We start from the raw sequence: 13,666 nt of genomic DNA on the forward strand, positions 1-13,666 counted from the left end.
GGTCTTTTAGTATTTGCTGATGTTTTTGTGCCATATTCTTCAAAGCAGTGCACGTGGTTGATACATTTTTGCATAAATCGAAACCTTCTTTGCTTTTGTTCTTTTTTATTTTTCTTCGTTTTTTTAAAGCAAATAGTCACTTATTCTGCTAAAAAGTCACAGAATTATGCACTATAAAAATGTAAACATACTTAAAAACACTTCAGGGAGACCGAGCACTTCATTGGCGCAATAAAAAATAAAAATTACGACTTTTTAAAAAGTGGCAATTGATGAATCAGCTGAAAACACACACAAGGCGAAGGCGCAAATTAAAAGTATAAGACAAATGAAAAGCAAGTGAAAATGCAATAATGAACCAGAAATGTTATAGATCGTGAATGGTAACGCACGTGTCATGCCAGTGTTAGGGTGTGGTTTTCACTATGGTTTTGCTGCAATATTTGCTACACCATTTCCATAGATATCACAGCCACACACATGTAGGGCTCAAAAGTATGGACAATTGACTTCTCTGCGGCTCTTTCCCCAGATAGTTATTGCTACTTCATAATTTTACTTCCAAGTTAGAAAATAAAATATCCAAAGTGGATTTCAATTATGACATTTGCATTTGTGAACTATGTTTATCTTGCTGATCTCCTGCAGCGCCTTTCCTCCTGGTTCCCTAACAATCTGCATACTTTCTGTTTCGATAGGTGTGGCATGTGACCGCTGCAGGCAATCAGTTGTCTGTCTGAAACCAGTTGTATAGAGACATGTCCCTGACGGCCTATTATGCACTGTAATGGCAAAAAAAAAATGCTGTGAAGTGCTACCTGTATTAGTAAAACAACCAAAGATCTAGTTGGCATCTGGCCAGCTGTCTGCATATCTCTTATATGTGGCCACATGAACGCTGTTCAATGCTGAACTAGACACAAGATGTTATACTAGCTGCAGAATGAAACTTAATTTTGCCACTTTGCTGCAGAAATATTAACATTAAAAGTATTTGGCACCTAAACAGTTAAAAGAAAAATTAGTCCAAGTGGGCAATACCAGAGAGATTCCAATCACAAGCAGGCAGCATCACAATGGAGAAGGGAGAACATCACTGCTCAATAGCTTAGAACAGGAGTCTGAGTGTGAGAAATGTATTGACAAACAGTATGGTCTCTTCACTGCAGACTGATACATATGCTGGAGTACAGCAGATCTGAGTAGGAGTGTTTGACAGCTTTCATCTCTGGCAGTCAGTGTGTGTGTGTGTGTGTGTGTGTGTGTGTGTGTGTGTGTGTGTGTGTGTGTGTGTGTGTGTGTGTGTGTGTGTGTGTGTGTGTGTGTGGGGGGGGGGGGGGAGGGGGTAGTGGCAGTACTCTAGATGTCAAGTCTCATTATAAACACTGCCAGCTCTTGCAATCAAAAGCAGGCATCTATATGCAGGGGGGAAAAGGCTCTGTGTGAGACATGATGACACAGTCTCCTCACTGCAGAGTCATGACGTGCTGGAGCTCTGCAGATCTCAGTGTGATTAAAGAGAATATGTCAGTAGGTTTTTTTTTTTACCTCATTTGAGTGCAGCATGAAGGCAAAGAGACCCTGAATCCAATGATTTGTCAGTTTACTGGGTGCAGCGATTTTTAGATTTAGCAAATACTGCTAGTAGCTCTCCTCCCACATTAAAATTAGCTTTATTGGCAGGACAAAATACACATTAGCATTAGGGATCTGTTCTTTTTCCCCTTGTATGTGTATGCCTGTTTGATTGGCAAAGCTGCCAGCACTAGAAGAGAACTAGATAGAAGTGTTTGTAATGAGACTCAACTCTATAGCATTGTACCTCCCCCCACACTGACTGCTGCAGATGAGATGTGAAAGCTGTTAATCACATTGAGGTCTGCAGTAGTCCAGCATACGTCATCACTCCGCAGTGCATAGAGCATACTGTTTTTCAATAGGTTTCTCACACTGAGCCTGTTCTAAGCTATGGTGGAGTGTTTATTCTTTTCCAAATGTGTTGCTACCTGCTTATGAATGGTCATGGTCTGAAAAAGGAATATGTACACACGTCAAGTGATTTCTCCACAGTAATGCTCAGTTGGACAAAAAAAAAAAAAGCAAAAAACAGTTTTGGTGATGAATAGTTTGACCGGTAATATTTCTGCAATGGAAAGGTGAACTAAAAAAAATTATATATATATGGAAAGGTGAACTAAAATTTTTTATATAAATGTCATCTTTAAAGGACCAACTAGATAGTCTGCCCATAGTGGAGAGGAAATATACAGAATTCTGCATACAGTCCATCAAGAATAACCTCAGTAATTCTGCAAAAGTGCAAATAAGCAAAGCCTGCCCCCTACAACTATGGTCCCCAAAACGCAATCTGGGTCTTAACTGAAATAGAGAATGCATTGAGAACTCTACATCACAAGTGTATGACTCTTGTCTCCTGATTTGAATAACTATGTGAACATGATCCGATAAATTCCTGTCATTGGTCTCTCGATGGGGTAAGAAAAAAAAATCCTATGCTCATCATCAGGACCAGCGCCACTCCTCTGCACCCATTGCTGTGTCTACCACTACTCTCTGAGGTCCCAAGTCCTGCAGAGCACAGTAAGCAATGGAAAGGAGTATAGGATTTTGTTGTTACTTACCACACCCTGGGTCCATTGGTAGTAACTTTAGGCCTTAAATGACTTCTCTGATCCTTACAATTTCTATTCATGTTCCTTCCCTTCAGAATTAATATTTCTCACTTTGCCCTACTCAGCCAAAAAACCCCAAAAAAGAGCCAAACATCTTTATTTGGTGCAAACTCTTGAGGAGATCCTCTTGTAACTTCTTCATAAATAAAGTGACAAAATTAATAAATTTAATGTTTTCTTCCCTATATCTATTCCCTCGAAGCTATTACCTGTATACATATACCTTGATAATGGCTTGATGGCCAAATTAAAAAGAAGCAGAGAAACTGGACATGCCTGCCTAGCACCTTTTGAAAGGAAGACGAACCCAGATAAAAAGCTCGGTGTGTATACCTTGTCTGTGGATTCGAATAGAGCGCCTGGGTAAATCTTCTAAGAGCCCCCGGTAAACCAATTGATTCCAAAATCATCTCTAACCAAGTCCAATTAACATTATCAAATGCTTTTTCTGCATCTAACGTAACCGTGCCTGGCAACTCACCCTTCTTAATTACTAACAAAGCCTTTTGCATGTTTAATACTGCAGATAATCCAGGCTGCGCTCATGCAATTAGTTTAGGAAATAGTGAGGCCAAACGATCTGCCATTAACTTGAAAATAATTTTAAGATCTTGATTTATTAATATTGTCTTAGAGTTAGAAGGGTTATCCAGATTTGTATCTCCCTTCAGTAAATTCTATGTAAGTTGTATTGAGATGTTGATAGTTTTGAGCCACTTAATACTTTATTATATACTGCTGATAGAGTGGGCATAATGTGGTCACTTATCGTAGAATTCTCCATTCAACTCATCTAAATCCAGTGTTTTCTAAGTGTTTAGTTCCCCTATAATCTTTTTAACTTCTCCAACAACTGAAATTGTTGGCATGGTGGCTCAGTGGTTAGTACTGCAGTCTTGCAGTGCTGGGGTCCTGGGTTCAAATCCCACCATCTGCAAGGAGTTTGTATGTTCTCCCCGTGTTTGCGTGGGTTTCCTCCGGGTTCTCCGGTTTCCTCCCACACTCCAAAGACATACAAATAGGGACTCTAGATTGTGAGCCCCAATGGGGACAGTGTTGCCAATGGATGTAAAGCGCTGTGGAATTAATAGTGCTATATAAATTAAATTATTAATTATTATTATATTTCTGAATTTAAACTCTCTAAATCCTGCGTTGACAAGTATAGAAGGTTCATCCGGTCCCTCTCGCCACTTGGATCTCCTCTGTCCCACTATACAACTTTGCATAGTAATCTCCTAAGATGCTTTTGATTTCTTTAGGATGTGTTGTGTTATTACTGTCCTTCCTGGTCATATTAGTGATAAGGGTGGGAGTTCTCCTTCCACTTGCCACATTAGCCAACAATTTACCACTTTGTTACCAAATCTGTGCAAATCCACTTCTTGTTATGGCCTAACAGAATTTTCCCTAGAATCAGTCTCTTTTCGCCATTACCCATGCTTCTTTAGTTTGTTCAATTTGGTGCACCAAAAACAGTGCATGCCTCTCTTAATTTTTTGCTTGCGAAAGTATTCGGCTCCCTTGAATTTTTCATCCTTTTCCCCCATTTCAGGCTTCAAACATAAAAGATAAAATTTTAATGTTATGGTGAAAAATCAACAAGTGGGACACAATTGTGAAGTTGAACGAAATTTATTGCTTATTTTAAACTTTTTTAAAAAATAAATAACTGAAAAGTGGGGCGTACAATATTATTCATCCCCTTTACTTTCAGTGCAGGAAACTCACTCCAGAAGTTCATTGAGGATCTCTGAATGATCCAATGTTGTCCTAAATGACTGATGATGATAAATATAAGCCACCTGTGTGTAATCAAGTCTCCGTATAAATGCACCTGCTCTGTGATAGTCTTAGTGTTCTGTTTAAAGCACAGATAGTATCATGAAGACCAAGAAACACAACAGGCAGGTCCGTGATACTGTTGTGGAGAAGTTTAAAGCCGGATTTGGTTACAAAAAGATTTCCACAACTTTAATCATCCCAAGGAGCACTGTGCAAGTGATCATATTGAAATGGAAGGAGTATCATACCACTACAAATCTAGCAAGACCCGGACGTCCATCCAAACTTTCATCTCAAACAAGGAGAAGATTGATTAGAGATGCAGCCAAGAGGCCCATGATCACTCTGGATGAACGGCAGAGATCTACAACTGAGGTGAGAGAGTCTGTCCATAGGACAACAATCATTCGTACACTGCACAAATCTGGCCTTTATGGAAGAGTGGCAAGGAGAAAGCCATTTCTCGGCGATATCCATAAAAAGTGTTGTTTAAAGTTTGCCACAAGCCACCTGGAAGACACCAGACATGTGAAAGAAGGTGCTCTGGTCAGATGAAACCAAAATCAAACTATTTGGGCACAATGCCAAACAATATGTTTGGCGTAAAAGCAACACAGCTCATCACCCTGAACACACCATCCCCACTGTCAAACATGGTGGTGGCAGCAAAATGGTTTGGGCCTGCTTTTCTTCAGCAGAGACAGGGTAGATGGTTAAAATGGATGGGAAGATGGATGGAGCCAAATACAGGACCATTCTTGAAGAAAACCTATTGGAGTCTGCAAAAGACCTGAGACTGGGACGGAGATTTGTCTTCCAACAAGACAATAATCCCAAACATAAAGCAAAATCTACAATGGAATGGTTCACAAATAAACGTATCCAGATGTTAGAATGGCCAAGTCAAAGTCCAGACCTGAATCCAATTGAGAATCTGTGGAAAGAGCGGAAAGCTGCTGTTCACAAACGCTCTCCATCCAGCCTCACTCAGCTCAAGCTGTTTGCAAAAGAAGAATGGGCAAGAATTTCAGTCTCTTGATGTGCAAAACTGTTAGACTCATACCCCAAGCGACTTGCAGCTGTAATCGCAGCAAAAGGTGGAGCTCCAAAGTATTAACTTAAGGGGCCGAATAATATTGCACGCCCCAATTTTCAGTTATTCATTTTTTTAAAAAGTTTGAAATAAGCAATAAATTTCATTCAACTTCACAATTGTGTTCCACTTGTTGATTCTTCACCATAACATTAAAATTTTTATCTTTATGTTTGAAGCCTAAAATGTGGGAAAAGGTTGAAAAATTCAAGGGAGCAGAATACTTTCGCAAGTCACTGTCCATTGTTCTATAAAATGTCTTTTGAGTTTGGCAACATACCCCATTAAATTACCTCTTCAGATTACCTTAGTGGTTTCCCAAAATAGCATAGGCTCTTGTATATGTTCTTCATTAATAATTAAGTAGTCAGTCCATCACTTTTAATACCTTGTAAAAATTACTCTCTCTAAATAAGAAAGTGGGAAAACATGTCAGATAATCTGTCCCTCTTGGAATTTCATCCAATACGATTACTAATATTGGACTATGGTCCAAAATCACCAAATATTCTACGTTCACTGTGAGTCCACTAACGAATATGAGATCAATTTTCGACCATGAATGATGAGGGAGACAATGTGTGAATTTGCAAATCATTAGGGTGAAGGATCCTCCAAACGTCACACAAAGATGAAGCTCTCAATAGTTCGGTCAACATCCCTTCTTGACCTGGCGCATGTTTTGTAATCTTCGTATATTTCCTATCCTCCACGAGAGAGGATACTGCATTGAAATCTCCTCTCACTACTTTATTAGGTGCATTATCAGCTAAAATTTAAATTTTAAATTCCTCAAAAATAGTTCTTTTTGCATGGAGTTAGGGACATAAATATTGTAGAATTTAATACCTCCATTAGGACTGGAAATATTCAAGTGTATGTATTGCCCTTCTTGGTCCCTTTCAAAAGATCCTATTTATGTATAAGATGCTTATCTTAATGCCTTTCTATCTAGCGATGATTATCCATATATTTAGCCTTCCCACATCTTGTTCATACAAAAAAAATCATGTAATAAATGAGTATGTTGTATGTGCATCAGCATAAAGGGAACCTGTCATTGAATGTTCATAATACTCACCTAACGGTCGGAACGGAGCAGATTGGTCAGATGGGCGTCTCCGTTCTCCGGGTCCCGCGCCTCCTCTTTCGGCCATCTTTGTCGTCCTCGTGAAGCTAGTGTGGATGACGTGTTCTACGTCATGTACACTAGGTGACTGTCCAATGGACCTTTCTTGTTCCATTAGTATTTGGTCCTCTCACAGCCTGTCCAGCAGCTTCTTGGAAGGTGATGATTACACACTCTCCCGAACACTCAAGAGTTTTGTTATTCTTCCCCACATTCTTCAGGAAGAATCACTCCATACACTGGTACCGGAGAGTCTCTGCAATACCCCTCTGTCTTTGTGTTCTTTAATCTGTGCAGCGTTTTTGTCGGTTTTAGCTGGAGGTATCCGGGAGCTACGTTCCCCACGTCTTCACATATCAATACAGGAAGTTCTACCATGTACTGTATCACTTTATGTGGTAATTAAATTGGAATACTGCCACCTGTCCCAGAGAGTCTAAGATTGTTTTTTGAGAACAGGTACTTTATCTTAGTGGCAAAATAAGGTTTTTCAATTTATTTATTTTTTCGAAAAAATATCTGAAATCTGCCAACTTTCAATGTTTATACTGTATACCCTTAAACAAGCTTGTTAATAAACTATTTCCATATGTCTACTTCATGTCAGCATCATTGTTTAAGCATCCTTTCCATTACTTTGTTAGGATATTAGATTAAAATTTAGCAGCAATTTTTACATTTTTTTTCAAGGAAATTTACCAATTAAATTTTTTAAAGACCTATTCAGTTTTGAAGCAATTTTCAGGGACCAATAAATTGAAAAGTCCCAAAACGTGATAGCATTTTATAGACTGCACCCCTCAAAATATTCAAAGCTACGGTCATAAAATTTGTTAACCTTTTGGATGCTTTACAGGATGTAATACATAGTGGAATGAAAACATGATTTTCCATTTTTCGTTTTTTGCTTCCCTTCTTCCAAGAGCCATACTTTTTTTTATTTTCCCATCAATACTGTCATATAAGGGCTTGATTTTTAGGGGGAAGATTAGCACTTTTGAACAATTTTATTCTGCCCCATATTGTACTGGAAAAGGGGGAAAAAATACTAAGTGCGGTGAAATTGCACAAATTGTTTTTTGGGGTTTTTAATTTACCATGTTTAATATATGGTAAAATGACCTGGCAATAGGATATCCCAGGTCAGTACGAGTTTGTAGATACCAAAAACATGTATAGTTTTACTTTTATCTAAGTGGTGAAAAAAAATTCAAAAGTTTGTAAAAAAAAAAGAAAGAATTGTGCTTATGTTGCCATTTTCTCAGACCTGTAATGTTCTCATTTTTCAGGATCGGTCGCTGTGTGATGGCTTATTTTTTGAGCTGGCGTTAATTAAACCATTGTTTTGATTGCCTGTTATTGCATTTTAATGCAATGTTATGATGACCAAAAAAAGTAATTCTGGCGTTTTGATTTTTTTCTCGCTACGCCCTTTACCGATCAGATTGATTGATTTTATATTTTGACAGATCGGGCATTTCTGAACTCAGTGATGCCAAATATGTGTAATTAATTATTATTATATTTTTAAAGATGCAAAGGGGGGGTTGATTTGAACTTCGAGGGTTCGTTTAAATTTTTTCATACTTTAATTTTTTTTTTTACATTTTGGATTGATTTTACTAATCTCCTTAAGGGACTTTATGTGCCTGTACTATTTCATCCCTTCTGCTGATCAGAGCAATCTCCTGTAAATGTTGGTGCTCTACCAGCATTCACAGAAAGTGAATCATGACAGCAACAGGGGTCATCTGCACGGTCATAACAACCAATTGGCGCAACGTAATCGTGTCATGTGGCCATTGGAGCGAGTTAGGGCGCTCTCACACATCCGGCTTTTCACCGGTTTGCCGGTTCCGGCGCACACCAGTACAGTGTATACAGTACAGTGGCAGCGCGACAAGCTCCGGTCACATGCTGTCATGTGACCAGAGCATGTGACCCGGAATTTGCAGCACTGCCACTGTACGGTATACACTGTACTGTGTGCGATGGAACCGTCAAAGCGGCGAAAAGCCGGATGTGTGAGAGCGCCCTTAGATTGCACTGTCAGAGTTTGATAGCGCATTATCAGGGATTAACAGGCACGGGTGAATCTGAGATCCACTCGGACCTGTGTGCTGCTAAGCAGATCAGAAGACATGTATGAGAAAAGATGTGGGCTCAGCATATGAGCCCACATAAAAAGGAGGGAGGCGACCAATGATATATACTGTATATGTCCTTGGTCATAAAGGGGTTATTTTTTATTTTTTTTGTAAATCCACCATTGGCTTTCAACACTGCCTGAAACCTTTTGCTCATGCTCTTAATTAGATTCAAGCATGTCTTGACCGAAATATAGATCCCAGGTCTCTTCTATATGTTCCCAATGTTGATGCATTTTGGTTGACTCACTTAGGTATGTATACAGCTTTTTCTTCAACTCTACCCAGAAATGTTCGATTGGGTTGAGGTCTGAAGACTGTGGGGGCCAACCCAGCCCCTCTACTGCATTGTCATTGAACCATTTCTTTGCCAATCTGGACGTATGCTTATGGTATGTTACTATGCTGAGACTTAAACATGTGTCCCTGCTATGTACTGTTTAATGGCCTTTTCTGACCGTACATGGAACTTTATGTAAACACAACACAGCTCCAGGACAAAGGATGAAGCAAAAAGTACACAAACATTACAGCAAGGGATTGCAAATTATTCCTTTCTTTGAGGTAAATAATTTTTAAAAACTGGCAGGGAAATATGTTTTACCTCACAGAAAGGACCAGCTATGATCCCATGGTGTGCTATCTGTATACTCTGTTTTGCATCCTCCCCTACCCAGGAGATGTGATATGTTTAGACCATGTCCCTGCACGGTCAGATATGGCCATTACACATTAGATAGCAGGAACACATATATAAGACCTCAGTAACATTTTTAAACACATTCAATTGTGAAATTATTATTATTCCAAATCTATTGATTAAAATCCACTTTAAAATGAACTTTGTTAGTTGGAAAACCCCTTTAAATATTTTATGCTTTCTTTGCTGGTCTGACGCAATGCAATACATCTGTACTGCAATGCAAAGATGTGTCAGTGCTGCACAGATGCAGCCAACCCTGCTCATGGCTGGCCACTGTAGCTAACGAATTTTGAAGCCATTAGTTGGCCTCGGATTACGATAGCAACCATCGGTACTCCTCGAGGTTAATGAGGGAGCCTCCTCCCTTTGGTAACCATCTAGATACTGCTGTCACTATTGACAGCAACATCCGCTGGATTAACCTTTGTAGCAGATTGTTTGCCCTTTGACATACAATGACTGCTGGCTCTTCTATTCTCTCTGACATCACCGAGAAAGTCAGAGCCAGGTAAGCCGTCTAAGCCACACTTTGTCACTGTAATTGGTACCTAGCTGACTAGCTATATGTCTCTCCGATTTCCAAGACAGCTCTTTCATTAACCTGCCAACGTGCAGTGACAGCTTAAAGTGTAACAGTCGTTTTTATTATTTCATACATTAATAGTACTAAGTATTACTAATAGTAATAAGTAGCTTTGTAATATATCTTATCAGACAAATCTGCTTCTTCCGCTACCAGAATTGATCCGCTAGAGGCAGAGGGAGGAGCCACAGGAAGAGGGAGGAGCCACAGGAAGAGGGAGGAGCCACAGGAAGAGCTCCGCGTGCTAATCTCTCTTCTATTTACATAGATTGTCATCAGCACCAGCTGCTGTCTCCTCTCAGTAATGGGAAAGTCTTCACTGAATACAGATTTTACCTCAAAATGGAGAATGTTGATAATGACTGAGCACGTCTGGCAGAGGAAGAAGCAGATTTGTCTGGTAAGACATATTACAAAGTTGTCTATTTTCATGTGTAATATTAATTTAAGAAAGAATTTAAATAAATCCCATACTGTACATTTACAGCGGAATGAGCGAAGACAACGAATCCACTGACATACATATGTGTGATTTTGTGTTAAGGTTAAAGTAGCGAAAATTCTTTTATAGGGTTATTAGAAGAAAAAAGTAAACTTTTTCAACCATTAACAATTCTGAAATATTCCATGTTTCCTTAATTAGGGTCTCATTCCTGGAATCCCGACAAGCACAACTCTGTCTCTTAACACTCTATGTAAAGTTAAATTGGGGCTTCTGAGTGCGTAATGTCAACGGCTTTTGTTCTGGAAACCTCTCTCAATTTTCTTACTGAACCATAATCATATTATTTAACTATGAAAAGGTACACGAAACAATGGGTGGCATATAAATAAAAAGATAAGTAAAAGATGGAGATGAGCAGACTTACGGAAGTTCAGTTCGGCAGGTTCATCCGGACTTTAGATACAGTTTGGTTTGACACTTGGACTTGACCTGAACCCCAATGTAAGTCACTAATTAGGTCGTTCAGGTCCCAGCCCACATGCAACCAGCCATGAACATATCACTTTCGAGGCAGGGCAGGGAATTGCGTTTTTTTTGGGTGCACACTACATCTGATCACGCTATTGTTAACCTTAGTGTGAGCCGGTCAAACACTGCAAGCAGCTCGCACTAGGCTGCGCACCGAGCGTACCCGAGCACAGCGATGCTCGCATGAGTAGTCAGCATACGTACAGCACCCAAACTCTGAATCTGAACTCTGTTTGTTTTTTTTGTAAGATCTGTGTTTGCTATGAACACTGAACCTAGGTTTTGCTCATCTCTAGTACCAGATATAAAAGACCATTTTCGTGGTTGGAAAAACATTTCAACATTCTTAATAAAAAGAACAAAATGGCAGCTACTAACAATGTAAGTGTCCTGTGCAGTTCAGTAATTGGTGTATTTAGGGCTCATGAGCGCATAAATCAGACATCTCAGGGACAGCACACTGGCTTATGGTATTCTATAGGGCTGTCCAGATGAATGTTTTTTTCTCTCGGTCAATTAGAAAAACATTGCAGCATTACCTTTAGATCCAATTTACGGACTGGAATAGTGCATTTAAATGGCTGGAAGCTCTGCACTTGTCCGATATTTGGAAGAGCACACAGAGCTGCACTTGGGCCAGTTATGTCTGCAATTTGCCGAGGTGACTAGTCAGAGTTTTCCAATCTGCAGTCAGCCTAAAGGGTTTGTCCGGAGCCCAATAATTGATGACCAATCATTTGGATAGTTAATGAATATAAAATTGGTGTGGGTCAGACAGCGTCGTACTACACTTTATCCCCTATTCACTTGATGGACAGGTTATTAATTGTAAGGATATGAACAACCTTTGTAAAATGCTTTCCCTGTAACAACTGGGAACAGATAGTTGTAGCACAAAAGTTGAGCTATGTGCAGTAAAATGCATGAGGCCACACAGCTGCCATTTATAACCCCAATGAATCTACGGGGTAACTCAGAATTTGTACAATTAATGTAATGCAAAGTGACTTTATTATATACATAATCTCTTAAATTATGCTCAAAAGGTGGACATATACATGAAGGACATCTATTCTCGGTGACGCTGTTGGATATGTTTGTAATTTAGGCTGAAGCCAGTCAAACTTCTTTGGGCATTTTCTGGAAATAAAACCCCTAATTAATAATTTGGAAATACAATTTACTTCCTAATGAATACTTGTGGTGTCACCACAACCAGTTATCCAGAATACGTATCAGTGATCACTAAATAGAGAGGGTAATACAATAAAGAAATAACATTAACCGGTAAAAGAATACTTTGAGTTTTTCTGACCTTATTGGTTATTGTGATAGTTTCTCCTTCTTTCACGGTTAGCTCATTATTTCCAGGTTCAGCGACAAAATCATACAAGACTTTAGCCTAGAAATGGAACAAAAACACGGCATGTTATTCACAGCCAGAACAAGTGCGGATAGCGATCACTTATTTCAGATGAACCAAAAGTCCCTGCTGACTCATATCTGCTCATCTGGGTCTCTGCTTTTCAATCTAGTACATTGCACAGACATCAGAAACCCTCATAAAAGTGAAATATCTATTAACATTTGTACTTGCAAAACATTTCAGAGCATTAGACAAATCAAATCGTTTCTACAGATGAAAACAAGATAGAGCCCAATATATCTAGACTGGCGTGTTGTTCGCACCGGTCTTAATAAGGGGCTGTGCTGAAGTCAGACGCTCCTAATTCATGCATAGGTACCGCTTCTTTGTGAACCCGGAGTGTCTGATGATTGGGGTGATCCTACATGTTCTAGGGCAGGAGTCCCCAATTTGTGGCTTGGGAGCCAATGAAGTGTGGCTCACTGCTGTATTCCAGCTTGGTGCATAAGCAGCAGGTCTACAAACAGCTATGAAGAGCAGGTCTTCAGATGGTGACTTTTGTGAGTAGCCACACAAAAGAACAGATCAGAATTGGGGTCACGTAGGAACCCCTGGATCTTGGTATACTGCTTTGGTGTGATTTGTATGGAAAAGCTTTGGTTGACATTGTACTGGTAATGGGATCTCTGGGTGTCACTACTGTTAAGGGGTGGGAGCTGCATGTGGCTCACAACCCTCTCTCAGAGCTGGATGTGGTTCTCATGGTCAGAAAGGTCTCTGGCTAGTTTCACACTTGCGTTGAACGGTATCCGTTGCATTGCATTGTGTGACGGATGCAACGGATCGTACAAAACAACGGAATCAGCTTTTTATTTTTTTTTTTACACACAGTTTGACCGGCGGCAGACTATTGTGAACGAGCAGCCGGCCGCCGGGTGATCAGCTGACCGCTCCCAGCAGCCGGGTGATCAGCTGACCGCTCCCAGCAGCCGGGTGATCAGCTGACCGCTCCCAGCAGCCGGGTGATCAGCTGACCGCTCCCAGCAGCCGGGTGATCAGCTGACCGCTCCCAGCAGCCGGGTGATCAGCTGATCGCTCGGCCGCCGAGAATGTGTGCGGGGGGCGGAGTGTGGAGTGGGTGGAGCCGAGCCATGGCGCTAAGGACAGGTGAGTGTGTGTGTATGTATGTATGTA

General features: G+C 40.2%; 1 protein-coding gene across 2 annotated transcripts in view; it reads right to left on the reverse strand.

Annotated features, from left to right (window-relative positions):
• Positions 1-13,666, reverse strand: part of SNX9 (sorting nexin 9) — a 186,017-nt gene that overhangs the window by 86,035 nt on the left and 86,316 nt on the right. For both annotated transcript variants that reach the window (XM_075339650.1, XM_075339651.1), the window contains exon 2: positions 12,422-12,508. In XM_075339650.1, coding sequence (XP_075195765.1) covers positions 12,422-12,508 — 87 coding nt within the window. The remainder of the gene's footprint in view (positions 1-12,421; positions 12,509-13,666) is intronic.

This window comes from Anomaloglossus baeobatrachus, chromosome 3, assembly GCF_048569485.1.
Source record: "Anomaloglossus baeobatrachus isolate aAnoBae1 chromosome 3, aAnoBae1.hap1, whole genome shotgun sequence".
Taxonomy (NCBI): Eukaryota; Metazoa; Chordata; class Amphibia; order Anura; family Aromobatidae; genus Anomaloglossus; species Anomaloglossus baeobatrachus.